We start from the raw sequence: 27,221 nt of genomic DNA, 5'->3' as shown, positions 1-27,221 counted from the left end.
TGTAATGGAAACATACAATATAATCCTGCTGGGCTCTGTGTAATGGAAACGTACTGTATAATCCTGCTGGGCTCTGTGTAATGGAAACATACAGTACAATCCTACTGGGCTCTGTGTAATGGAAACGTACAGTATAATCCTGCTGGGCTCTGTGTAATGGAAACGTACTGTATAATCCTGCTGGGCTCTGTGTAATGGAAACATACAGTATAATCCTGCTGGGCTCTGTGTAATGGAAACACAGCAGAATCCTGTAACACAGAGGCTACCTATGGAATGACCTCCTCCTAGGTGTATATAGTAATCTGATTACTGGCAAAAGAAAGCGTCCACAGTAAACCACCAGTATCCATAACAGCACAGCCAGCCCCGCCCCCGTCATGTGACAGGTCTCGTCACCAACGCCATGTTGTTTGGTTTGCGGAACTACATGACGTCAGGCCGTGGGAAGGCCCGGGAGACCCCCATTGACTGCCTCCGAACGCATTTTAACCTCTTCGCCCCCAGATGGCGCCGCCCGATGGCTCCAAGCAGTACGGTTGTGCTCGCAGCTCGTGATCGGGTGGCTGCCTCCGGCGCACAATCAGGTGAACCAGACGGGAAGAGCTAGAAGGCTTCGGCTCGATTGCCTGAAACTCTTTGGGCCCCGTTAGTCATGTGAAGTCCACTGTGTGGTGGAAACCAAAACAGGCACATGTAGGGGCAGCTAAAGGTTTGGGTCCTTTGCGTTGAATTCGGTGGGGATGAGGGGCCTTTAAGCCCGGAAAGACCCTAAGTTTAGGAGTCCGCTTAGGCGCCTGCAAGGATATTGTGCATGTGTATTGCGGTGTTTCGGGTCGTTTGAGTGGCCAGTGATGAGGAGAATGTGCCTGTGAGCTGAGACTGCTGCCTGGTGATATGTCCCCCTTCTCATTAGTCCCTATGCTTCCTAGTTGGAGCAATGTGTGAGTACAACTCACTTTTCCTATCCTCATTGCACACTGAGGGGAGAGACTGGGAGCCACATGTGTCCCCTAAGGGCCCTTGGCTGCTCACTGAGATCCTGGAGATCCACATGGGGAGCACCAGCAACATTCTCTATCCAAAGCTGTTCGCTGTCTGATTGGACCTCCAATTTTAAAGTAGAATTAAAGGCAAAACTTTTTTTTCATGTTGGATAGAGTAAGGGAGGGTTGTAACTCTTGTTTGTGTCCCGTTGGAGATACTTCACTTTCTAATAGCCAAAACAGTAAACTCCACAATGGGATGCAGATAGGGAAATTTCACTTCACTTTCTGACCTATAGCTGAAACAGGAAGTGAGAGGAAATCTCCCCGATAGGATACAGATGGGGAAATTTCACTTCCTGTCCCATAGCTAACAAAGGAAGTGTGGGGGAATCTCCCCAATGGGACATAAATGAGATTCCCCTTCATTTTTTGGCCCAAAGCCAAACCAGGAAGTGAGAGAAAATCTCAGATTGACAGGGATAGGAGATTTCCCTTCAATTCCTGTCCCATAGCCAGCAAAGGAAATAAGGGCAATCTCCCCAATGGGACACAAATGAGGGAAATTCCCCTTCACTTCCTGACCCAAAGCCAAAACAGGAAGTGAGAGGAAATCTCAAAGAACCAGGGATGGGAGATTTCCTTTCACTTCCTGTCCCATAGCCATCAAAGGTAATGAGGGGGAATCTCGCCAATGGGACATAAATGAGGGAGATTTCACTTCCTGTACCAAAGCGGGAAGTGAGAGGAAATCTCAGGGACAGGGATGGGAGATTTCCCTTCATTTCCTGTTCCATAGCCAACAAAGGAAGTGGGGGAATCTACCCAATAGGACACAAATGGAGCTTTCCCTTCACTTCCTGTCTCATAACCAGAACAAGAAGTGAAAGGAAGCCCCTCGAAAGTGAGGGAAATCCTTTGTTGTCACTAGAACCAGTGTCCTCATTGAAAGATTTCCTCTCTGTTCCTATTCTGGGGACAACCCAAAATTTTCTGTTTTCTTTCACTTTCAGTGATAGTGGTAAGCGGCACAAATAAAGTGTCGGAATCTCCTGAACAGAGGCACAGACAGCTATAAAAACCCAACAGTGGTTCTAATGCCGCTCCAATCTATCCAAAACGAAGAAAGAAGGTTTGTTTTTAGTTCTATTCTAATGAAGGCTGTACTGTGTGGAGGGTCTGCCAGACTGGATGGAACACCCATGGAAGGTTTACACAAAATAGTATTTATATATAAACACATAAAAATGTTTTCGGTTTTGGATAGACTAGAGAAGGATTAGAACCCCTTTTAGATGGTGATTATCAGTGTGTGTCCCCCGCTGAGGGCATGTCAGGGTGACCACTCAGACAGAAGGTAATGGGACGTTGTCACTGGAACTGAAAGTGAGGGAAAAATCTTCCAATGGGGTCACCTGTTTCGGTGACTAAACCTGTCCATATATTCTGTTATTCTGATAGTCGGTACCTGCGGGTGTCAGAATACCCAAACAGCTCCTGCATCTGGTTGGTTGCTGTTCGGCTGATGATTTTACATCTGGCTCCTCCAACAAAAGACAGTTGTGTTATAGACTTGCTGAGTTGAAAGGTGCCAGCAGGGACACCCACGGCTCAGATTTAGTTCACCCTGCAGACTGAATGAAAGAAGTCTGCGTGGATGGGCAGCTTCAGCCATTGAACCTGGTGTTCGCATTGGAAGACTTCCCCCTCGCTTCCGGTTCAAGTGACAACTTTCCATCACTTTCTTTCTCTGTGGTCACAGGAGAAATTATCTGGGAAGTATAGGCAAATGTTATGGTTTCCAGATGGAGTTCTTTTGTGTCTAAATATATGCGTGTTCACATGCGTTTTGGACATGTTCAGAGTATCTAATCTGCCCCTGGACTCAACAGAATTCTGTTTTCTCTAAGGCATAGGTGTCAAACTGGCGGCCCTCCAGCTGTCGCCAAACTACAAGTCCCATGAGGCATTGCAAGATTGACAGTTACAAGCATGACTCCCAAAGACAGAGGCATGATGGGACTTGTAGTTTTGCAACAGCTGGAGTTTGACACCCCTGCTCTAAGGCCTTGTTCACATGGGGCACCAGGCTTCTTTGGCTGCAGGTTGCTTGTTCTTCTGCACTTCCCTGTTCCCAATTCTGGGGACTAGGAGTAGCTGGCCACACACAGTCCAGTATTGATTGGTGTAGTTTGATTGGATAAATTGAGGGGAATTGACAAGAGTGGTGCAAGCACAAGCTTGCACTACTCTACTAAACATACAAAATCTAGCAGATGCTGCTGCTCATTAACAAAAGGAGTGATCAGTTCTCTGTTCTGCTGCGTCTTGTGATTAGTAGCACAGAGAACGAACTCTGCATGTTCCAGGCTCTCTGCTGTCCCTAGTGATCACTTTGCTAAATGAACAACTTTTTCCTTTTAATAAATTTACCCCGTGGTGATGAGTACATTGTTTCAGCACCTACTTAAAGAGTTTGTTCATTCAAAATGTAGCACAGACTGTTCAAGTGCTGGCATTTCAAACACGCATAGAAAAATGTGAAAATCCTTCTACGTAATTGTCCCAGTGATTGTCCTCTGTAGAGATGAAACAAGGTGCTTGTGGTGAAATCGGGGTCCCTGCTGACTCCTCCAGTAACATACGTGGCAGTGGAGGGATAGCGCCATTCCCACTGTTCCCCCGACTAGAACTGTACTAAATGTCACTACTCTGCTAATAATAAATATTGTTGCTGAATCCCCCCCCCCTTCATTGTGAACTGCAGTTCCTGGGCAAGTGGGACACAAATGGAGGATTTGTCTCAGGGAAGGTGAAGTTGTTTTTTTGGTTACTTTATGGGGTTTGGACATCGATTAGTAACTGGATATGTACTTGTTCATGCTGTTCTACAATAAGTAGCATGTAGCTGTACTTCAACAGCATGCTGCACCTATTTTCTGCCTCTCATTGGGTATAGTGGATTATAAAGCCTTCTCTGTAGCCACTTCCTAAGTGTAGGGAAGTAGTCAGTCTGCTCTATTGTATGCTGTGCCCATTTTAATGGACCCTAGCATTGTCTATGAGCGTATGTGTATATGTGTACCTGCTTACCTACAGTGGATATAAAAAGTCTACACACCCCTGTTAAAATGTCAGGTTTCTGTGATGCAAAAAAATGAGACAAAGATAAATAATTTCAGAACTTTTTCCACCTTTAATGTGACCTATAAACTGTACAACCCAATTGAAAACAAACTGAAATCCTTTTTTTTTTTTTTGGGGGGGGGGGAAACATAAAAAACTAAAATAATGTGGTTGTGTAGCTGTGTTCAGAATTAGGCAATCACATTCAAAATCAGTACACACCTGCCATCATTTAAAGTGCCTCTGATTAACCCCAAATAAAGTTTAGCTGTTCTAGTAGGTCTTTCCGAACATTTTCTTAGTCGCATCCTACAGCAAAAGCTATGGTCCGCAGAGGGCTTCCAAAGCATCAGAGGGATCTCAATGTTAACAGGTATCAGTCAGGAGAAGGGTACAAAAGAATTTCCAAGGCATTAGATATACCATGGAACACAGTGAAGACAGCCATCATCAAGTGGAAAAAATATGGCACAACAGTGACATTACCAAGGACTGGACGTCCCTCCAAAATTGATGAAAAGACGAGAAGAAAACTGGTCTGGGAGGCTGCCAAGAGGCCTACAGCAACATTAAAGGAGCTGCAGGAATATCTGGCAAGTACTGGCTGTGCGATACTTGTGACAACAATCTCCCGTATTCTTCATATGTCCGGGCTATGGGGTAGAGTGGCAAGACGGAAGCCTTTTCTTACAAAGAAAAACATCCAAGCTCTGCTAAATTTAGCAAAAAAACACATCTGAAGTCTCCCAAAAGCATGTGGGAAATGTGTTCTGGTCTGATGAAACCAAGGTTGAACTTTTTGGCCATAATTCCAAAAGATATGTTTGGCACAAAAACAACACATCACAGCACATCACCAAAAGAACACCATACCCACAGTGAAGCATGGTGGTGGCAGCATCATGCTTTGGGGCTGTTTTTCTTCAGCTGGAACTGGGGTCTTAGTCAAGGTAGAGGGGATTATGGACAGTTCCAAATACCAATCAATATTGGCACAAAACCTTCAGGCTTCTGCTAGAAAGCTGAACATGAAGAGGAACTTCAACTATCAGCATGACAACGACCCAAAGCATACATCCAAATCAACAAAGGAATGGCTTCACCAGAAGAAGATGAAAGTTTTAGAATGGCCCAGACCTGAATCCGATTGAAACTCTGTGGGGTGATCCGAAGAGTGCTGTGCACAGGAGATGCCCTCGCAATCTGATAGATTTGGAGTGTTTTTGCAAGGAAGAATGGGCAAATATTGGCAAGTCAAGATGTACCATGCTGATAGACTCATACCCAAAAAGACTGCGTGCTGGAATAAAATCAAAAGGTGCTTCAACAAAGTATTAGTTTAAGGGTGTGCACACTTATGCAACCATATTATTTTAGTTTTTTATTTTTACTTCTGCCCACCTAAAAGATTTCAGTTTGTTGTTCAACTGAGTTGTACATTTTATTGGTTACATTAAAGGTGTGTTAGACTTACATTAGGGGTGTGTAGACTTTTATATCCACTGTATCTCTAATATTTCCCCAGACTTTTGGACCTCGAGGCATGATGTTCAACCCTGTTCAGGGCAGCATTGGATGGAAACTAAGGCCTGTTTCACATTGGCTTCAGCTTTTATAAGAGCAATGTGAACAGTTGAAGAAGTTTTTGCAGAGCTTTCACCATGCTTCAAGTAGCCTTTAAAGTGCCCTTCAACTTCTGTTTGTAAATATTATGCACATATCTCAATATAAGAGCTGATTGCCACTTTAAACAAGCAGCTGGCAGGCTTTCAACAAGCTTTAAGTAGTAGAAATGTTGACTTGAAAGCCCCTCTTTTTTTATTCTCAGCATTGGGTTTTTTTTAATGACAGCCTGTGGTCTCCTTTCGGCTTCTTTGGAGTATGTGAAAATATGCTTAAATGTCTTTATTTATTTATTTTATCGAGTTTATATAGCGCCAAAGGGTTTGCTCAGCGCTGTACAATAGAGGGGGGGACAATACATGAAACAGTACAGTATCAACAAACATCACACAAGGGGTAAGAGGGCCCTACTCTTTCGAGCTTACAATCTAGGAGGGAGGGGGTAGAGGCACAGGAGGAAATGGCTGTGGGGGATGGAGTGGTAGGAGGAGGGAAGGGCAGCAGCTGTTAGGTGAGGGTGGGGTAGGCTTCCCTGAAGAGGTGGGTTTTCAGGGAGCGCCTGAAGGTGAGGAGGGAAGGTGACAGTCTGATGGATTGGGGTAGTGAGTTCCAGAGGATGGGGGAGGACCTGGAGAAGTCTTGCAGTCGTGCGTGGGAGGAGGAGACCAGGGAGCAAATGTAAGTTCACCTTATAAAAGATGAACACCCTACACTTTCCCCGATCCTCGCTGTACGTACATCTGTGGGTGATGAGCGATCAGTTCCCACTCAGCCAGTCCAGTGGTCTAGAGGGTTTTAATACCCAATGCTTCTTCCACATCTTTCTGTAGGCCTTCTGGGAAGGATCAGAGCACTGGTACAGAGAATCACTCTTATCCATCCTGGAAGCCCTGCAGGAAGAGCAGGGATTTCAGTTCCCTGGATCACTACACAGGCTGAGTGGGTAAGAGCAGTGTGGACTTGGAAGGGGGGGGTGGAATATAGAGTGCGCACCTTTTTAGCATTATATAAATAGCTACTTTCAGAAAGGTAGATCTTTGTGTGAACTTTATGCAATAGCTGCAGCATCAGTTATGCCAGAGCAGATAAGAGTCTTGAAAGAATTGGAGGATGGTTGCTGTGCAGGGAGGAGAGGGGGTTCATTTGTATTCCATAAGCTGATGACCGGTATGGTTTAACTCACTGCATTTATTTTACAGGGACTTGCAATGAGGTGCTAGAGCCTTGTTTCACTTTAGCCAAGTGACTTGACCTAAATGGCGCAGCATGACTTTGCTCCAGCCTGGCTTAATTTCCCTACACCGCCACCCTCCACAAAGGTAAAACTTCTTTCTGTAACCTGTTGTAAGTTTTCTGTTATTTATACTCTTATGCCTATACTTCTATGATGTGAAAAAGCTCCACAACACAGGGTGCGCTCACCAGAGGAATGACTCAAATGTCTCAGTGGGAAGATACTAATCAACAGTCTATAACCCGACCTCAATCCAGGGTTGTGCACAAGAGCAGAGGTTTTCCCTGCTCTTTCCCTCCTCATTGGCTCAGAGACAGTCATGGGAGCTGCTGTCAATCACAGCCAGTGAGGAGGGGGTGGGACTGAGCAATGCTCTGTGTGTCCTATAGACACACGTAGTCAGCTCGGGATCGTGCGCGCAGGTGTGTCGCCATAGGAAGCGGCTTTCTATGGTGGTACATTGAGAACAGGAGGAGCCAGGAGTTCCTGAGGGGGACCTGAGAAGAGGAGAATCGGGGCTGCTGTGTGCAAAACCATTACACAGAGCAGGTAAGTATAACGTGTTCCATTTTTAAAAAATCAAAAATCTATCTACCTCTTGCTAATTACAAATTGTAACAGTTTTAAGTTCTGTGGAACCTACGGAATGCACACTTACTACACCGTGTATTTTTGGCGTTCAGCTTTTCTCCTTTTACTCAGTAATATGTCTCCTTTTTTTGTACTGAGACGCTTGTACTGTTTGTATTCGACTTACTAAAAATATTGAAAATAAAAATTACTGGATTAAAAAAAAACAAAAAATTTACAACCGTTTAATCCTTTATTTCCAGTCAGGGCCCCCTTTAAAGTTATGCACAGTCTCTAGGCACCCCATTCTAAAATGTAGCAAACCAAACTGATAGTTTTACATAATGTAGCTGCATACACAAATATGGGACACCCAGCATTAGAGAAAAGTGATCCTTTCAAAGCAAATACACCTTTGCACAATGGTACTGACTTGTATTCCAGCATTTCTCTTCTCTCTTACTCAGCTAATGTGATCCACGTTATATTAAAGAGAGGGTAAACAAGAATGCTGTACAGGCATCCAACATCCTCATAAACTGACCATGTCATTGGTTGTTAGGATGCCAGCGGCTGGACTGTGCAGTACCTGAGGTTGTAATGCTGCACAATAAAATCTGTGGCTTTGTGTAATAAAAAAGCAGGCTTGATGCACTCAATGGCTTTTTCACAATTTTGGTGCAATTTGGGGTATTTTTTTAGGCATTTTGCCAAGAACTCAAAAGGCACCCTGGTTGAAAAAGACTGGTCTATGGGATATGCAGGATAAACAAAAGTCCCAATTCAAAATGTCTTCGCTGCAGACCCACAATTAGTACCCTATGAAAATACTGAGCTCTAAAGCCTCCAATCCAGATAGTATTCCCACAAGGGTTAAAAGAAGGCCCTCAAAACAGGTTTTTTGCCTGACTCTATGTATGATGCAACAATCATTCTGCTACGAAAGCCTGATAAGGATCCTTTGACCCTTACAGGCCTACACTTTATTACCAAAAGTATTGGGACACCCCCAAAATCATTGGATTCAGGTGTTCCAATCCCCTCTATGGCCACAGGTGTATACAATGAAACACCTAGGCATGCAGACTGCTTCTACAAACATTTGTGAAAGAATGGGTCGCTCTCAGGAGCTCATTGAATTCAAGTGTAGTACTGTGATAGGTTGTCACCTGTGCAATCAGTCCATCCGTGACATTTCCTGCCTACTAAATATTCCACGGTCAACTGTTAGTGGTATTATAACAAAGTGGAAGCAACTGGGAACAACAGCAACTCTAAAATGACAGAGCGGGGTCAGCGTATGCTGAAGCGCACAGTGCGCAGAAGTAGCCAACTGTCTGCAGAGTCAATAGCTAAAGATCTCCAAACTTCATGTGGCCTTCAGGTTAGCACAACAACAGTGCATAGAGAGCTTAATGGAATGGGTTTCCTTGGCTGAGCAGTTGCATCCAAGCCTTACATCACCAAGTACAATGCAAAGCATCAGATGCAATGGCCCCTTTCTGTTCCAACATGACTGCACACCAGTACACAGAGCAAGGTCCATAAAGACATGGATGAGTGAGTTTGGGGTGGAGGAACTTGACTGGCCTGCACAGAGTCCTGACCTCAACCTGATAGAAAACCTTTTGAGATGGTCAAATATTCCCATAGACACACTCCTAAACCTTGTGGACGGCCTTCCCAGAAGAGTTGAAGCTGCATAGGGTGGGCCAACTCAATACTGAACCCTACGGACTAAGACTGGGATGCCATTAAAGTTCATGTGTGTGTAAAGGCAGGCCGACCAATTCTTTTGGCAATATAGTGTATCTCGCTTCTCAACCTGGATTGTAAAATATGTCCAAGATCCTAGCCTTTAGGTTGAACTGCTATCCTGTCCATTTTCCACAAGGATCAGACAGGCTTCTTATAGTCCACTAGGAAATATGCACAACGTTATGGATCAGCAAATTACTTTTTAATGATATGCAGGGAGATACAGCCAGTGAAAGTCATCAGCCATTCGAGTCTTAATCATAGCAAACGGGCTTCATGTTTGGGAAATCGACTTTGATTAACGTCCATAGAACACAAATAACGGCTCAACTTAGAGGTCATATCCCAGAATTATGCATGCTGACCTCCTTTGACACGGCCATGGGCACATGTTATGTTAAGGGGGCACAAATGGGCACATAATGTGGCAAAGAGCACTCTGATGGGCACATGTGATGGAAAGGGGCAGTCTGATGGGGAAATATGATGGAAAGGGGTACTTTGAGTGTAAGAGGCCACTCTGGCGGGAATACCTGATGTAAGGTGGCACTGTGATGGGGAGAATTCTGATAGGTACACCTGATGAGATGGCATTACGTGATGTAATGTTGCACTCTGGGGACACCTAATGTAAGGAGGCACACTGATGGGCACCCTATTCGGACCTCGGCCGGAAGAAAATTTTAGTGACCGGACCTCCTTGAATTTTATTTCAATATCCCTCGTGTACATAATTCCTGTGATAGGTGTTAATTCCAGTTTTCATCTTTATTGCCATCTGCTGGTGAATGGTGGTATTGCTGTATCACCATAAAATATGGAGAAGGTCAACAATGCACAGAAAAGTGCAGAACAGTTTATAATAACTAAGCTAGATCTAATAAAACATTACAGCTTGAATTAAAACCCTTCCCCACCCCCATTTAGCACTGCTCTATTAAAAGTATGTTCTTGACCACTTATTTGTTGTTTAAAGTGTTTGTTTAAAGTGACCTTGTGAGGAGGTCAACAAAATTGCATAGGCACTAAATTGAGCAGAAAGCAGCATTAGATGGACCTATCTGATGACATGTTTGCTAAAATGTAAGGGCTTAGTGGTTAGAATCACTTTCAGGTTGTTATTGCTGTTTGAATACAATAGCGCAGCGGGGAGGATTTCCCTCATCCACCTCTAATGTGTGGGGGGAATCGGTTCAGTTTTTTTTTTTTTTCGCTGGGTGAACAAAAAAAAAAACTGAACCATGTATGGGAAGATTTACAGTGTGGAGATTACAGCAATATACATTTAACTCCTTGGAGAGTGCAGAGGTGTCTGTTTTCATTTCACCTGCTTCAGATCATTTTTTATTACCCTTTCCCCTTGAATAGAACTGGTCTATCACTGAGCTCCCAGTTTAAGGAGTGGACAATATGACATCCCAGTGATGATTACAGAGCTGAAATCTGGTTGTTTGGTTGTTTTGCTTTTTATTTCCTCTTCAATACTGATTTGAAGTATTTTATGTTTCTTCACACAGACCTCTTTAAGCAGTGACAAACATTCTGAAAATGTGGTGCGTCCAGACAGTCGCTACAGTGTAACTCGCAGACGTCACAATTCATCCGATGCATTTGATGCTTCTCTTGGTCGTTCAAATGGAGGTATATTTAATATTTGTCTTCCAGTTTGACTTTTTAACTCCTGTACATCCCTGTAACCCAGATGTGTGGAAGCAAAAAGTGGGGCTTTAACTCCCGCACTCCACACATATGCGTCACTGGGTGGGCTCAAAAGACCTAGCTGACAATAATGGCTTTCGGCCCCGAGAAAACATCAGCAGGTGGGACTGGCTTCCAATCATGTGACCACAGTAACAGTCAATCTCAGTGTTCACATAATCCTTCCTGCCCCCCTGGATGTGGAGAACATTTAAAGTGGATACCAGGGCGGGCAGGAGGGAAGGGGTTAAATTAACCTTTTTGCGGGAAAGAAATGTGGAAGCTGCCATTGGGGTCAGAAGTCTGACAGTTTCTGACCTGTCACCTGCCGGTTCTCACTCTGTGTCTTCTGTCATCATAGTACAGTGTGTGCACAATACAGTACACTCGTCAGAGGCATATGTATGCTGCATTTCTCACCAGTCAGGGGGGAAAAACTATTTGCTTTGGCTTTGACATCATGTGGGCATCTGTGGTTTTTGAGCCACTGGCTAACAGTGAATGCAGCGATAAAATTCATTTTCTGCATGGTTGTTGCAGGCTTATAAAGTTTTGAAGGCAGACACAGGCAGGCAGTTTGTATTTTCAGATGACCAGGAGTGGCCCTTCCCATATTTCTTTAATGACAGGTGTACTTTAAAAAAAAAAAAATTACAACATGTAAATTCTAGTGGTACATGTACATCCACGGGCGCTTTGTAATAGTCAATCTTCGTGTTAATTTCTGATTTAGTTAAAAAAAAAGAAAAAAAACTAGCCTAAAACCCTCTTTTTAATTAGTCATGTAATGTTTCAGGCCATGAGTCCTCTATCTTTTTCATTGTCTTTTTTTAATTGAGTAAGAGGGGTCTTTCTCTATGTGGGTGATGTGGGCACTACCTATTGGCTGTCCAGCGGCTAAACAGTGTGATGATGGCACAAAAGAAGTGACTAATTGGTGCAGGCACAGACTGCAGGGTTTGCAGTCTAGTACTTCAGAAGAGTATAATGATGGCAGTTGAGCCCTAGTAAATTGAGAAAACACACACCTATTTTAAAAAAAAAAAATATAAATCTGTTTATCGGCTGTACCCATATTTACTCTTTACTAAGAGCTGTGATAAGAGAACAGTAAAATGATTTGTGCTTTACTGCACATCATTGGAATCTAGCATGTGACATTAAAGGTTAAATAAAAAAGAATTAACACTTACCTGCTCTGTGCAAAGAAATGTTGCTTGTCATCTTCTAGCAGTGCTTGTTGGCACTATGGGCTCCTTCCCTTCTTTGGGTACCCCCTTTGCAAGTTGGGTGCTAAGGGGCACCCGTGCTTGCCCACTCCAGGTCCAGTGCTGAGCTGTGTGCTTACATGGAAATGCAGAACACTGGTTCCCACCACCCTTCCTCCTGTTCCCTACTCCCTGGAGTTTGACTGACATTACCAGGAGGGGAGTGGGGTGGGACAGGTAATGCATTAAAGTATATGTAAACCCTTACCTTGTAAAACAACCCATTCAGTTTAAAATAGAAATGAAATGCAAACAAATTGTGTATACATATAAATTACATTATAAATACCCCCCACTTTTTATCACAAACCCTCTGTTCTCAGCTACATATGGAACTTAGAGAGTCAGGGAGGAGAAACAGCAGGACACGGATCTTCCCAGTGAATGGCTGTGTAGGGAGAGACATGTCAGCAGATGTCTGACTATTGGAGGAGAGCAGGCACAGGTAGAGAACTGACCACGCTGTGCTGTCATGCCTGGTGTAGTCAGTTTTTATTAGGAAAGCAGAGGAGCCGGCAGGAATACAAAGGATTTAACACAAAGGAAGCAGTACAAAGAGAACAGGATACTTTTTCATACAAATACATGTTACAGCAGCCACATATCAGGAATATAAAATGTTGGGCTTACATATTTTTTAAGGTTTAAAAAACGTTAAATTTAGGACTACTTTAGGACGTTCTGTCCTGCTGAAAAATGTTTTATCAAAGTGGTGAATCAGAACCACTGTGTTTAAGTTCTGCAGAATTGCCAAGAACCATCAATCCAATCACTGCTTTGGGTATGTGGTTGAGCCGCAAAATAACCACAAATTGTGCTTGACCTCGGTGGAGTTTTGATTTTTCAGGAGGAACTGAAATCATTTTGGTGAACAGCAAACGCTTTCGCTTTGTGATACTACAAAATTTGTCCTCTTAGTTATTAAAAACATATTTCTCAGCACAAACTACTGATGCCATGTTTTCTGTTTGAAGGTAATTTTGGAAGAAAAGAAAAGAATGGGTGGCGTTCACAGGGCAGGAATGGATCGGAAAATATAAATCACAACGGTACTTCTAATGGTACGGGCTCCCGATCTCGAAGTAGCACATTCCATGGAGGTAAAACCCATGGGCATCGTGAAGGCAGCTCTTTAGAGAATGAAACAACACGAAAAGAAGATCGTGAAAAACGCAAGCAGTTTGAAGCTGAAGATTTTGTGAGTAGACAGTGAGGAAACCATTAATCTTGGTGTTGGCAGTGTCTTGTGTGGCCAAAACCTCCACCTGCTGGCAGAATAAAAGTATGCATACAACTAACCGATATTTTAAATTATCTGACTAAAAAAATGTATTTTCTTTCTCGTCCGTTCAGAGACACAGGACGTCTTTAATTTTTAGGTTATACCTACAGGAGCATTAGACACTGACAAATATAAAAGAAAAACCCTGTAGGCCAGCCCAGGGTAATCCCCCTTATTGCTGGATGTTGTGGGGATAGCCTGAAGTGTTTCCAGGTCTAGCTTTTGAAGACTCAGTTAGTGAGTGGGCTGGTTTTCTTGTGGAATAGATTAATGCTGAAGGCTGATATAATTTGCTGGGGGAAGTGTCATGTGCTTTTTTGTTTCTGCCATACAGCATTAAGATTGCATCTCCTCACTGATGCAACTGCTTGCAAAGAGCCTTGTGAAACTTGGATCTTTGATCTTTTCCTGCTGCCAGCCTACAGTGACTTTGGTCATCTCCAGCCATCCGACCATCACCTACTACCAGTTGTCTGGGTTTCTTGAGTACCTGAGGCCTTTCCTCTTGCCCTAAGCTTATATATTGGATTACTGTTGTGCATTTGCAACATGTCTGGTCGTAGAGATGGTGGGGGAGAGTCCCACTGGCACCAGCTCAACTATTAGCTCTGGGGCTGCTTGCAGTGTGTCTTCTGACAGTGGAGACTTCTGTAACTCTGCTCTCTAGAGTCTGTTCTGTTGGATGTGGTTGGGTCCTCTGCCCTTTCAGCTGAGGTGTTTACCATGGTCCTTCAAGACTTTTTTGGACTTGGCCCAAATCACACAGGTGTTTGCTATGATCGCAGAGGGCATGCTTGCTCCCACACCCTTTTCTGACCTAGGTCAAGAGTCAGTCTGATTTTGAGTCGCTACAGTCTTTTGACTGAAGAGCTTACCCCTGAGGAGTTGCAGTCTCTTGCTATTACTCCCAAATTAAAGAAGTTTCTTTGAATTTAGAGAATCAGCATGTTGCTTCTATGAGTACTTTCACCAGCCTTGGCTCGGTTAAAACTCCTGAGGTTGCAGATACTTTCCCTTTTGTACCCGTTTTTTCAACTGTCTCTTGGTGGAGATTGGAAACATCCTGGTAAGTTATTGTTTGCCTCATTGTTGCCCATCCTTCTTGTTCACTGCTTGGGGACGTCCAGACAAATGTTTTCAATGTTATGTTTAGCATGTCCATAAAGGACCAAATAAACATTTTGTTACATAACTGTGGATTCCCAAAACATGGTTTAAAGAGATATCACAGTAGAGGTGACCTCACTTTAAGAAAAGCTTGAAGCCAGCTGTACATGCATCAAAATTCAGCAGGTTCAGCCAGGACTGGACAAATTTTGATCCATGTATGGGCAAGGTGGTTGTACAGAAGTCGATCTACTGATCGCCCTGTTGAATTTTGGCCGCTCAATCAGTGGCGCTGACTATAGCTGGCAACACTGATCACTGTATTCTGATGGTGGGAAAATCCATGTAATGGGTAGAAATGCAGTAAAAGAAGCCTAGAGGCTGGCTGGATAATAAACCGCTTAATATTCATATATAGTTTTACTCAACACAAATGAAAAATAGTCGTGTCCATGATAAACAAAATACATACAAAACCACTATCCATTCTCTAAATACCTGTAACTGATTTACTTTTAATGACTAATATGTTTCCTTGTATTTAATTGTATGTGTATTGTATTATTTTGGTTGTTTAAATTTTTGTATCAATGTGTGTGTTTTACAGCCTTCTCTAAATCCTGAGCATGACAAAGAAGTGAACCAAAACAAGTCTCTCTCTGCTGGAGTGTGGGGTGAGTCTGTTAAATTTTTGAATGGAGCAGTATCTGTTACCTGAGATATATTCATTAGTCAGTTTGAAGTTAGGAAAGTTTCCAATTTGCACACAGCAGTGGAATCCTTATTCGTTATGATTGTTATTTTATTTTCCACAATCTGCTCCTGTCCTGGGACTTGCCTCTTTATCAACCCCAAAGGGGTGTTTTCTGTTTTGTCCAAAAATGTGCTGTTTTACGAACAAACGCAAGTTCCATTGTTATGCATGAACAGAAAATGTAGGTGCAAGTTTCATATTTTAGCATGTATGCCTATGCCCCAAGGCTGCTATCTTTGGTGTCACTGAAATCCGTTTCCTTCTAAATCCTTTTTTTTTTTTTTTTTTTTTTTAAATAACGTAAACAAGCCATTGGGGTAGATTTACTAAGACTGGAGCACTGAGAATCTGGTGCAGCTGTGCATGGTAGCCAATCTCAGCTTGTTCAATTAAGCTTTGGCGATAAAGCCAAGAAGCTGATTGGTTTCTATGCAGAGTTGCACCAGGTTTTGCACTCTCTAGATTTAGTAAACAACCCCCATTGTGTGATTCCACTAGTAATCATGTATTCTATCGCATCATATTGTCAATGTCCTTGACATCAGTAGAATTCATCCTCAAGTGCCCTGCTTTCAATGCTGTTTGTTCTAAAGGCATCTTCAGCGCTATCCCTTGAGCACTTGAGACACTGGTGTAGTTTTTTACCATTACACATTCATGTAAATGATGTTCTTTATACAGAGTCAATGATGCATGTAATAGCCCCTCTTGTGACAGTGCAACAGCCTAGAAGCCAATCATTAGGCCTGAGCACTGTCACATGACCAGGGAAGGGATGTCAACACTCTTCCAGTTTGGCAAAACAGATCACTGACTGCAGCAGAGCAAGGTACTGCAAGGGAGCCTATGTAAGGTGAGTATAAGGGGGTCGGGTTTGCCCAAAACCAGGAAGTAGGCAGCGGGATACCTGTATGTCGATTTGCTTACAGCGGCCACGCCCGCAATGTACTACGGTTAAAATAGAGGTAAAGGCAATTTTTATGTGTTGGTTAAGGGAGTGTTATAACCCCTGTCAGTTTTTTTTTCTCCCATCTATGTTCCATTGGAGAGATTTCCCTTTACTTGTCCCATAGCCAAAACAGAAAATGAAAGAAAATCCCTCTAAAAATTTAATTTCTAGTTGTCACCAGAATCACCAGAACTAGTGTACCCATTGGAAGATTTCCCCTCTATTACTCTTCTATGGACAACCCAAAATTTGTGATTTCCTTTCTCTTTCACTTTCAGGTCCCCAAGAGACGGTTAATTTCTGTAACAGGGGCAAAGACAGCAATAACAACCTAACAGGTGTTCTAATCCCCCATCACTCTATTCAAAAGTAAAAAAAGAAAAGTTTTTTTTGCCTTTAGTTATACTTTAAGGTAAAAGTCAACATGGGAAAAAAACAAGATTACTTTTCAATGAATTTTAGATCTGTGTGTAAAGCTTAACATATTGAGTATTTTTAACTGTATTTTGTGGCAATTTTATTTCATGCAGAATACCCTTTGAATTCTAAATCTAGAAGTTCTCGAATGCTGGTCATTAGAAAAGGGATGAAAGATGATTTTTCATTGTCTGGGTATCCGATTACAACAAGTAGTACCCGCATTCCACCCGCGAAGAATGGGATGGACATCTCTAAGGATCTAGAAGCCAAGGATTCTAGTCCTACTAAGGTAATATGATGCACTGCATTGTTGTATGAGGGGATAATGTTTACAGAATTGATTCATTTTTGTTAAAGGCGAATGTGGTTGTACGCATGGTCAGGGCAGCCCTAGGAGCCAGATATCCTAAAACAAACATTGTTCCCTTCACCCACTACTTATTTTTAACACCCTGCCTGTTTTCTTATTGAGATACATACAGTATATGCAACACTGTTACATAGATGTTGGAATATTTTCCTGTGCATCTTTTCTGATCACAGATGGCATGGGGTTTGCAAAAGGATTTGGGGGTTCAAAAGGCAGTGGTTCAAAGTAAGCATGTTGCCAACCAATTTTCAAATTCATTGTGATGAAGCATATGATGGAAAAAAAATAAACACAGGTTGCCTTCAGTGAAAACTACCTATCAGATCAATAAATCAGGTGTATAGGCTGTTGCCTTTGCTCTTTCCTGTAAAAGAATACATTACTAAACCCAAGCCAGAAAATGATATAGAATATTCATAACCTGCACCACACATGAATGAATGCTAATCGGCATGCCCATTGGAGTATGCAGATGAAATGGATTTTGAGAGTTGTCATGAGGAGAGCAGTGCATGTGACCGCAGTATCTATATATTGCTTGTACTTCAAAACTAGAAGTTAGGGGGAAGCGCTTCTGTGAAAAGCACTTTTTAGAATGGAATCATAATGGTGAAAAAAAGCCAGATTAACATCTTTTGTTGATTATAATCAAGAGGTGATGTTTAGGATATTATGCTGGATTGGAAATTTGTTGTCAGCTAGAGGGCTTATTGACACCCTTATTTTGGACCCTACTTTCCTACTTCCCTCTACATCTTTAGGCTGAGAATTAGGGGCAGTGTTGACTGACATTTGCTTGTGTCTAAGCTGCTTCTCTCTTCCTACAAGTCATTGGGAATGCAAAAGCAACTGGAATCAGGTTGATGCAGCTTAGAAGGAAGTCTAATGCAGGTCAGGAGGAAAATGCAAAATCCACCTGTCAGCTGTGGATGGTCTCTAAAGCATTTCGCGCTAATCTCAAATGGGAGAAGAGCGTATCTGGAAGGTAGCTGTATATGCTTGTTTATACTGATCCATAGTAAGGCTTGAGAGGCAAGAAAAGGTGTCCAAAGGTTGACTTTTACAGGTAAAGTCAAGAAGTACCTAGAACTCCAGACTCCGTTATCATATTGCAATTTTCACTGAAACAGCATCTGCTTGTGAATTTGTTCATTATACACTTATTTTGGAAGGAACAGGTATGAGACTGGTTTACTATATGGTTTTATAGATGTGTGTGCTTTGCAGATTAGGCCATTTTTTGTGATACAGCGCTGCGTTACTTTAACTGACAACTGCGTGGTCATGCAACACTGCAGCCAAATTAAATGTATGTCCTTTTTTCCCCACAAATAGAGCTTTCTTTTGGTGGTATTTGATCAACTGTGTGTTTTTTTTTTTTTTTTAAATTTTGCGCTATAAAAAAAACTAAATTATTTATATATATTTTTTACTTTTTCTGCTACATGTCTGCTGAAAAACAAAAAATCCCAATGCATGTAAAGTAAATAGTTTACGTGAAAGTATATACTACATATACTAAAGTATATATTATAATAGCATCTACAAATGGCGGTATATATACTGGAATTGTTATTTTAAATTTTTTTTTTTATACTAGTAATGGCTGCAATCAGCGACTTATAGCAGCACTGCGGCGGACATTCTGATGCTGGGTGGGAACTGACTAACTGCCACTGACATTCCCAGTGACACTAATACAGTGGTCAGTGCTAATCAAAAGTACTGACACTGTACTAATGACACTGGGCAGGAAGGGGTTAACATCTGGGGGGATCAGAGGGTTAACTGTGCTGTTTTTACTATGTGTGCTGTGTGTGTTTTACTTGGGAATCATGCTGCTGTGTATTTCTCTGCTGTGCAGAGTAGGGGATAGCTGGACAGATTGATGTACAGAGTTCCAGAAGATGGGAGAGGTTCTGGCAAAGTCCTGGAGACAAGTATGGGAGGAGGAGACCAGGGAGCTTGAGAGCAGGAGGTCTTGAGAAGAGCGGAGAGAGTGGTTTGGGTGATATTTGGAGACAAAATTGGTGATGTAGCTCGGGGCAGAGTTGTGGATGGATTTGTATGTGGTTGTTATTATATTTTTAATTTGCTGGGCAATCAGAAGCCAGTGAAGGGATTGACAGAGAGGGGTGGCAAACCCTAAATGATTGGTAAGGTAGATGATCCAGGCAGCAGCATTCATGATAGACTGGAGAGGGGATAGCCTATGGAGAGGTATGCCTATGAGTTGCATTAGTCAAGGTGAGAGATAACAAGGGAGTGAACGAGTAGCTTGGTGGTTTCATTGGTTAAAAAGGGGTGAATTCTACAGATGTTACGGAGGTGAACTCTCCAAGCTTTTGACAGCAATTGAATTTGGGGCTGAAAGGATAGGTCAGAGTCTGGTTACACCTAGTAGGCTTGAGGGGAGGGACTGAGTTATTTATCTTGATGGAAACGTCATGTAGAGGTGCATGAGGGGGAGGAAATTTTATCAGCTCAGTTTTAGAGAGATTTAGTTTAAGGAAGTGATGTGACATCCATGCTAATATGTCAGTTATTAATTTAGTAATTCGAGTGGAGACTGAAGGAGTGAAGTGAGTTGAGAGATAGATTTGGGTGTCATCGGCATAGAGGTGGTATTTGAAGCCATAGGAGGTTATCAGGTGACCAAGAGAGGAGGTGTAGATACAGAAGAGAAGGGGTCCAAGAACAGAGCCTTGGGGGACCCCTACAGAAAGAAGTGGAGAGGAGGAGACAGAGTTATAGGTAACATTGAAGGAGAGCTGTGACAGGTAGGAGGAGAACCAAGATCGAGATGAATCTCGGAGACCAAGGTAGTGGAGTTTATTGAGAAGCAGCTGCTGGACAAGGTATGTTAAGTGGGGAAGATATCTGTATAGTGGATGTGTCTTCATACATTGCTTCAATCTTGTCCTTGAAGTGATTGCCAAGCTCTTGGGCAGTGAGTGATTTAGAGGGTAAAGGAGGTAGAGGACAAAGCAGAGAGTTAAAAGTAGCAAAGAGCCAACGAGGACTGGATGACAAGGTAATAATAAGAGAGACAAAGTAGGTTTGTTTGGCAGCATGGAGGGAGGAATGGTATTTTAGTAGGGCAGATTTATATAGGGTGAAGTCCTGCAGGGATTTGGTTTTACGCCACAGTCATTCAAGAGCAGGACAGTGTCTCCTTGAGATTTCTGGTGTTGTCAGTTTGCCAGGGTTGTAACGATTGAGGCCCGATTCTTTATTTCTGGTGGGTAAACGGAGCATTTGGGACCCAGGAAAGAAATATATTCTTTCTTTGGGTTGACAAGCTATTTAAACTGATGTAACGGTTTTTAGTTTGCACACAATGGGATTTTAGGCTCCATTTACACTTGTGCGACTTGTCATGCGACTTTGGACACATAAAGTCACATGACAGGCCAAAGCTCATGTATTTCTATGGGAGCCGTTGAAATCTATGCAACATAGTTGCAGCTGCTTTAAAAAGGTTCCTGCACTACTTTGATGCGACTTGAGTGCCATAGACTGCATTGTAAAGTCGCATATTAATGTTTTCAATGTGACATTTGTGCAGCAGTCAAAGCCAAAGTCAACAGCCAAGTTGAACCCATCCAAAGTTGCATCAAAGTCGCAATGGAAATCGCACGACTTTGGAGTTGCAAATGTGTGAATAGAGCCTTAGATGATATATAGCTCCTGTATGATACCTTAGAAAGGTGACCATACACTGCCAATTTGTGCTGCCTTCACTCCTCATGATTTCCTTCAAGCCTGAACTGCAGTAGACTAACCTATGTATGGTAATATAGACATAAGCTGCCAGATTAGAACATCTGAACTATGCATGTAGTCCCTTATCTTGGCTAGACATCAGCCTGCATCTTTAGACAGAAATGAACTACGTATCCAACAAGATGGGGAACCCTTTTGCAAGCAACTTATATAATGTTTTCTTTTTGTTGTAGGAGAACAGTAATGGACTATTGGACGAGAACAAGATTGAAACTTCTAATGAAACCTTCAGGTCAAATAAAACTGTTCATAATGACTTGACAGATGCATCTCAGACTTCAGTACAAGAGGTAACCATGTATAAGTAAAGGATTTAGAAAACTGTTGCAGGATTTTTTCCTATGCCTAAAGCTGACATTTTCATAAGGAAACACCTGGATGGGGATATCTGGGTAAAATATGACCACATTGGGGGTCCCTTCCCCAGGGTAGGTTGTGACAACCTGGTTACCAGTCATGTTTTTTTGCATGGTTAATCTTCCTATCACCACCGCTGTACTTATTTTTATTTAGCCCATTCACAATGGCCCTACTAGATCGTAAATGTCTTTCCACGCTATAGTTACAGGCAGTGTGCTGGAAAAGCCCTAATATTTCGAAGAATATTCACACATTGATCAACTTTATAGTGCGGAGGTTTGTATCAGGACCTATTCATATTTAGGTCCTTGTACTCCAGTTAAAGAGGAGAAAAAGATTAATAACAATATTTGCAAAAGTATATCAATTCATTACTCATATAGAAAATTAAAACTGCAAATTTTTGTCCATATCTGTGTTGTTTATACAAAATATATATTTTAAAGGATAAGTTTACCTTTCGTAACATGTTACACCCATATTCATGAGAATACTACAAGTTCCGACAGCCTTTGCGCTGTGGAGCGCCATGGTAGTTCATTGAGTCTTCCTGTCAGTAAGTATCTGCTTCCCCATATGGGATGTACGAGCACACAGATACACTGACATGTCTGCAGGAGACCTGCATGGCATCAGCGAACTGCAATGCTGCTGCAATGGTTTAGAGGCTTCAGAAACAAAAAATAATAAATGCACATTTTTTTACTTGCCGAAAAAACGTGCATTTATTTTTTTTGTTAAAATATGATCTTATCCTTTTTAAGATGTTTTTCAAATCCTTTCGGCATCCAAAAACGTTAAAATGTGATCTAATCATTAAGGTTTTGATTAACACTGGGCATGAAAGGATTAATTAACTCATGGTTTTTGTTTGTGAGAGATGCAAAGCAGGCACTAAAAGTTAGTTTTTTTTTATTAATTTCAGATAGTGTGGAAGAATTAGAATCTCTGTCAGGCTTTTATTACTGCCTGTGTCCCTGCTGGGAAGAGTCACTTTTTTTTTTGTACTAGTATCCTTTGTCATCAGGACTCAAAGTGAGGGAAAATCCAAAAATGAGTTGTCAATGGAACAGGAATAGGAAGGAAATCTTCCTTACTTGTATTGGTGACAGCTGTTTTAGAAGGGATTTCCCCTCATTTCCTGGTGCATATATAGGGAAGGAAATTAAGGGAAATCTCCCAGCGATGGGACACAGATTGCAAAGACAAAAACATCTGGAAGGGTTTTGACCATTTCCGTTTACATTTAAAGTGGATCTAAACACTTACATATACTCAGTGAAATGACTGGCCTCAGGTGATAGACCGAGATGAAACAACTCCTCCTACAAAAGTTGTGCCTGTCTGTCAGCAATCTTCTCTTCTTTACATCTATTCAAAATGCCTAATTTATAAAGCTGGTCTGAGAGTTCAGAAAAAAGGGGCGGAGAGCTGAAATTACACACTGCAGAGCTCAGTTAGGAGAGCTTTGAGAGCTGATTGGAGGGAATGGACACACCTCCTCCACACAGGTCGCAGGAACAGAGCTGGGACTGTCAATCTGCTGGAGGTCCCTCCCCATCACCATTTTTCTCTTGGTGTCAGGAAAACTTGTCATAAATGACCTGTCCTGATAGCAGAGGAATGGAGCAGCAGACAGAAATGACACTTAGGGGTTTATTTACTAAAGCTGGAGAGTCCAAAATCAGACTCCCTTCTGCATAGAAACCAATCAGCTTCCAGGTTTCATTGCCAAAGCTTCATTGAACAAGCTGAGGTTAGAAGCTGATTGGTTTCTGTGCAGAAGGGAGTCTGATTTTGGACTCTCCAGCTTTAGTAAATAAACCCCCTAGTGTTCTTAATTGAGACAAGTACACACTATAGAAGGATATGATTTGTTCATATTTCATGTCTGAGGTTAACAACCACTTTAAAGGAGAAATACAGCCAAAGCTCATTTGGCTGTACTTCTGAGGTGGATCACAGGAGTGCAGTTCATTCTGCACCTCTGTTCCCTGTTTTCAGTCAACTAAGGCCCGCTGTCGGTTGATATCACAGAGCTGGTCTAGGCTGGGGAAAGATCACGACCATATGGATGGGATCCACCCAGGAGCCTGGACCAGCACCTGACTCAGTCTTTTATTGATCCACTGAGAGCATAAGCCAGCCGCACCTGCCCCCGCCACACCCCAGCACTACAATGAGCGCTGGAGGGGCAGAGCAGACAGCAGTGACTGAGAAATGAGCGATCAGCTGCTTCCACAGGTTAGTATAGTTATAGGAAAAAAATATAAATATAAAATAAAAGCCCAAACTACTCTTTTAAGTTGAACAAAAAATGGCTTTGCATGTATATTAAAGTGGTTCTAAAGCCTTTGGTTTTTTATGTTAATGCTTTCTATGCATTTAAGTTAAAAAAAAAAAAAAATCTCTGCTGCAGGATCCCTTATACTTACCTGAGCCCGATCTGATCCAGCGACATGCACTGTAGCAGCGGCTCTCGCCGCTGTCTCCCTCCTCATTGGGCAGATTGATAGAAGTGGGAGCCATCGACTCCCGCTCCTGTCGATTAACTCCAGTGACGAGGGAATGGGTGGCAGGGCTGAGTCCTGCTGTCTGTGTCAATGGACGCAGTAGCGGGACTCGGGAATGAGCATGCATGAATAGCTCTATGGGGGCACTGGACAAAGAGGAGGAACCTGGAATGCCGGTGGGGTTCGGTGCCGCTCCTGGGCACTTCTATCACACAGAGCAGGTAAGTATAGAGATGTTTTGTGTGTGTGTGTGTGTGTGTGTGTGTTTTTTTTTTTTTTTCTTTACAATTGCTTTAATCTGTGCTTGTGTTTTTTACAGGAAGTTGATTCTTCCAGTTTTTCGAATAGAATAAACATTTGTCAGGAACATGACATCAACTTGAATTTTGAAAAGAGGGAAATCCCTCAGGGGAACGGAAATTCCTTCACTTCCAGACAAATTACACGGTCTTCTACTTTCCCTCAGGAGGTTGTTCTGTCAAGTTCACTGGAAGCAGAGCACAGGTAAGCTGCAGATCAGTGTTGCCTTGTCACACATCAACTTGTGAATTTTTTTAGACTGCATCCAATTCAGCTCATGGCACCAGTGGGCGGGGCCCAGCAGATTAGTCTCTTTTCTGGCTACTGGCTGTGCTCACATTCATGTGGATTGATGGCTGCTCATCCACCAACAGTCCTCCATCAGAGTCAAGGCATTGAGTAAATATAGTTAATGAGCTGCACACTTTTGTAAAACAAATCAGATAGACATTTAACTAAAGTAACATGTTATGTTATGAAAGGTGAACTTATCCTTTAAAAGCAAAGTTTTGGATTTTAACAAAATAAACTTACATACTCGCCTTGGTCCCCTGCCTCTTCTAAAACCAAGAATTAAGCAATCAAAGGCCGTTGATCGCTCAGTTCTCAGTCTTCAGTGAGCAGAGAGCCGGTGACTGTCAATTACTGCTCTCTGCTTTTGCTCCTCCAGCACTCCCTGGAGTGCCAGACTGTGAAGAAGGCAGGAGTGGCTGGCTCAGGCTCTCAGCATTGTGTTGAGAGGCTGAGCCAGCTGCCAGTCAAGAATCTGGGTGGATCCCAAAATTAAAGTCAAGATTCCTCCAGAACCATAACAAACTTAGTGACATAGCCGACAGCGGGCTTTAGCACACTGGTGGCTGAATTCGGGCCACAGGAGTTCAGAACAAAGTGCACTCCTGTGGCCCACAGGAGAAGGTCTAAAAGAGCTTTGTCCCTACTTCTCTTTTAAAACTTTCTGAAGCTTGCTAAAACTTGTCTAAACTTGCAGCCTGCTTGCCGTTTAGGATGTGTTCAGCAATCTCTTACTGGAGTTAAAGGAATCTTGTACACTGGGAAGTATGGGCCTTGCCTTTGCTAATTCTCGTTCCGAAAATGTCAATTGCTCCCCTACAAAGCTGATTTAATGTTCTTAATACTTTAAATCACTAACCTGGCACGAACATGTAGCAAACCATATCTGGGAAGTCAGAAGCTCCTTCTGCAGACCTGTTCCAAGTCAGTGACCCAAAGTAATCATCAGTTGGGCAATTTTCTGACGGAAAGGTCAACGGTGGCAGGATTTCTTGTTTAAGAATTTAAAAATGCTTCATAAATTCCATATAGATCAGTGTTAAAAAGCTAAGATAAAGAAATGTTTAAAGAATGAGGTTTAACGTCTCTCTTTAGAAGGCATAGAAAAGATTTGTGTTAAAGAGATGACCCAACATAACCTTTTTGTCACTTTGCGACTTTCAGGCTGTTGAAGGAAATGGGCTGGCAGGAAGACAGTGAAAACGATGAGATCTATGCACCACTAACAGAAGATGAGATGAGGGAGTTCCAGGTCATAAGTCAGCAGGTAAACTTTGTATGTTAAGCTAAACCTCCAGTAAAAATGAAGAAAAAAAAACGCTCTGGCAATTGGGCACTCCCTGTAGTCAGTGCTCGTCTCTTCCATGCTGTGGGTTGTGATTGGCCCTCTGGATTGCTGGTACTGCTTTTTACCTGATGCCAGAGTGCTTGCAACCAACAGAGTGGCAAAGAGAAGCAGCTTTGGGGAACATTTGTGCAGCTATGATAAATCCTTTGGGAGTGAGGAATATGATAACTATGCGCCCTCCTTGCAGACAAAACATGCATTCAACCCATGGCGAACAGCAGCTTTAAAGTGGTTCTAAAGCCTTAAGGTTTTTTTTTATCTTAATGCATTCTCTACATTAGGGTAAAAAAAAAAAAACCTCCTGTGGGCCCCCCCAAGCCTGCCCTTATACTAAGGAGACAGAGAAGGTAAGTATATAAAAATGTAAGGTTTAAAATCACTTTTTAAAGAGACTGTCACAAAGTCAGAAATGTGCAAAGTGACAGAGTCTGTTTAAAGCTTACCTCTGACTTAAAATCTCCTTTACAGTGCTCGTCTGCAACTCCGAAAAATACTCTGTAAGCTCTGTGTCAGATGGAAGTTTACACAGGATGGAAGATGGTAGTTTCTCCGTCATGCTACACTGTTTTGGCCTGATGATTGGTCACTAGGCCCAAGCAGTGTATTTTGGGGATAGGGTGCCATGCTGTGAATGTTCCTTATTGGGGGTTTTTGGCAAACTACAAAGAATTGCTTTTACAGATCTCAGATTCTACAAGGTAATATTGAATTGCTAACAGCCTCTTTTTATATTTCTACAGCTGCAGAAGAATGGGCTGAGGAAGAATAGTCTCCTGAAAAATGGGCTTTCATTTGAATTAAAATTTGACCCCTGGAGACACAGTACTTTCACAACCACAGATGAGAATGATGACACTGAGACCAGTAGCAGTGACACATCAGATGATGACTTCTGAGGAACTGGCTGACCAATCTGAACTAATTTTCTTAGAAGATAATTGTGAACACAAAATAATATTTACTGTCGCTCAGAGCTCATCCTATCACTGCGCTTCTACATGGAAGTAGTTTTGCTGGCTCTCTGTCTCTCTCTGCATATTGGTAATGGACACTGTAGATGTTTGAAGATTTTGATTGGCTCAGCATTGATTTCTCTTCCTCTTGGGAGCATCTCACTAAATGACAATGTGACAGTAACAAAGGGAACCTCCTTTAAGAAAGAAAGCCAATTGTATAGTATTTTGCCAAGGTTTTTGTTAAATTTTGTCTTCAAAACAAAAAAGAAGCACTTTAATGACAATACTTTTTTTCTGTTCTCTTCCACTGCAGTCTCATACAAATGATGTAGCATGTTTATTAGATAAAATAGTCCTGGTTTTTTTGAGGCCTTGAAAAATATTTTTCTCCAGTTTCACAGATTAAATGCATCGTTTTCATTGTTTCACTATCAAGGTTTTATTTGGGTATCTGTAGAGCCTGGCATTGGTGAAGTGACATGGACTAAACTCTGTTCAAAATAAACTTATTTTGATATAAAA

At 42.2% G+C, this 27,221-nt stretch overlaps 1 protein-coding gene across 2 annotated transcripts; it reads left to right on the top strand.

Annotated features, from left to right (window-relative positions):
* The first annotated feature begins 408 nt into the window (after nucleotides 1–408).
* GPBP1 (GC-rich promoter binding protein 1) lies at nucleotides 409–27,221 on the top strand. 2 transcript variants are annotated; one of them, XM_089688065.1, is made up of 10 exons: nucleotides 409–587; nucleotides 6,935–7,054; nucleotides 10,815–10,938; nucleotides 13,238–13,461; nucleotides 15,260–15,326; nucleotides 16,886–17,064; nucleotides 21,105–21,221; nucleotides 24,124–24,308; nucleotides 25,560–25,662; nucleotides 26,484–27,221. In XM_089688065.1, the coding sequence occupies exons 2-10, from the start codon at nucleotides 6,992–6,994 to the stop codon at nucleotides 26,637–26,639; spliced, it is 1,218 nt and encodes a 405-aa protein (XP_089544191.1). In that variant the 5' UTR covers nucleotides 409–587; nucleotides 6,935–6,991; the 3' UTR covers nucleotides 26,640–27,221. The 2 variants fall into 2 exon arrangements, with proteins under 2 accessions (XP_089544191.1, XP_089544192.1); XM_089688066.1 differs by lacking the exon at nucleotides 409–587 and adding an exon at nucleotides 801–944.

Source organism: Staurois parvus, unplaced genomic scaffold (genome assembly GCF_062004578.1).
Source record: "Staurois parvus isolate SC_StPar_1 unplaced genomic scaffold, SC_StPar_1.0 ptg000445l, whole genome shotgun sequence".
Classification (NCBI taxonomy): Eukaryota; Metazoa; Chordata; class Amphibia; order Anura; family Ranidae; genus Staurois; species Staurois parvus.
Note: the sequence above shows the minus strand (reverse complement) of the source record. Positions and strands in the feature narration are given on the sequence as shown.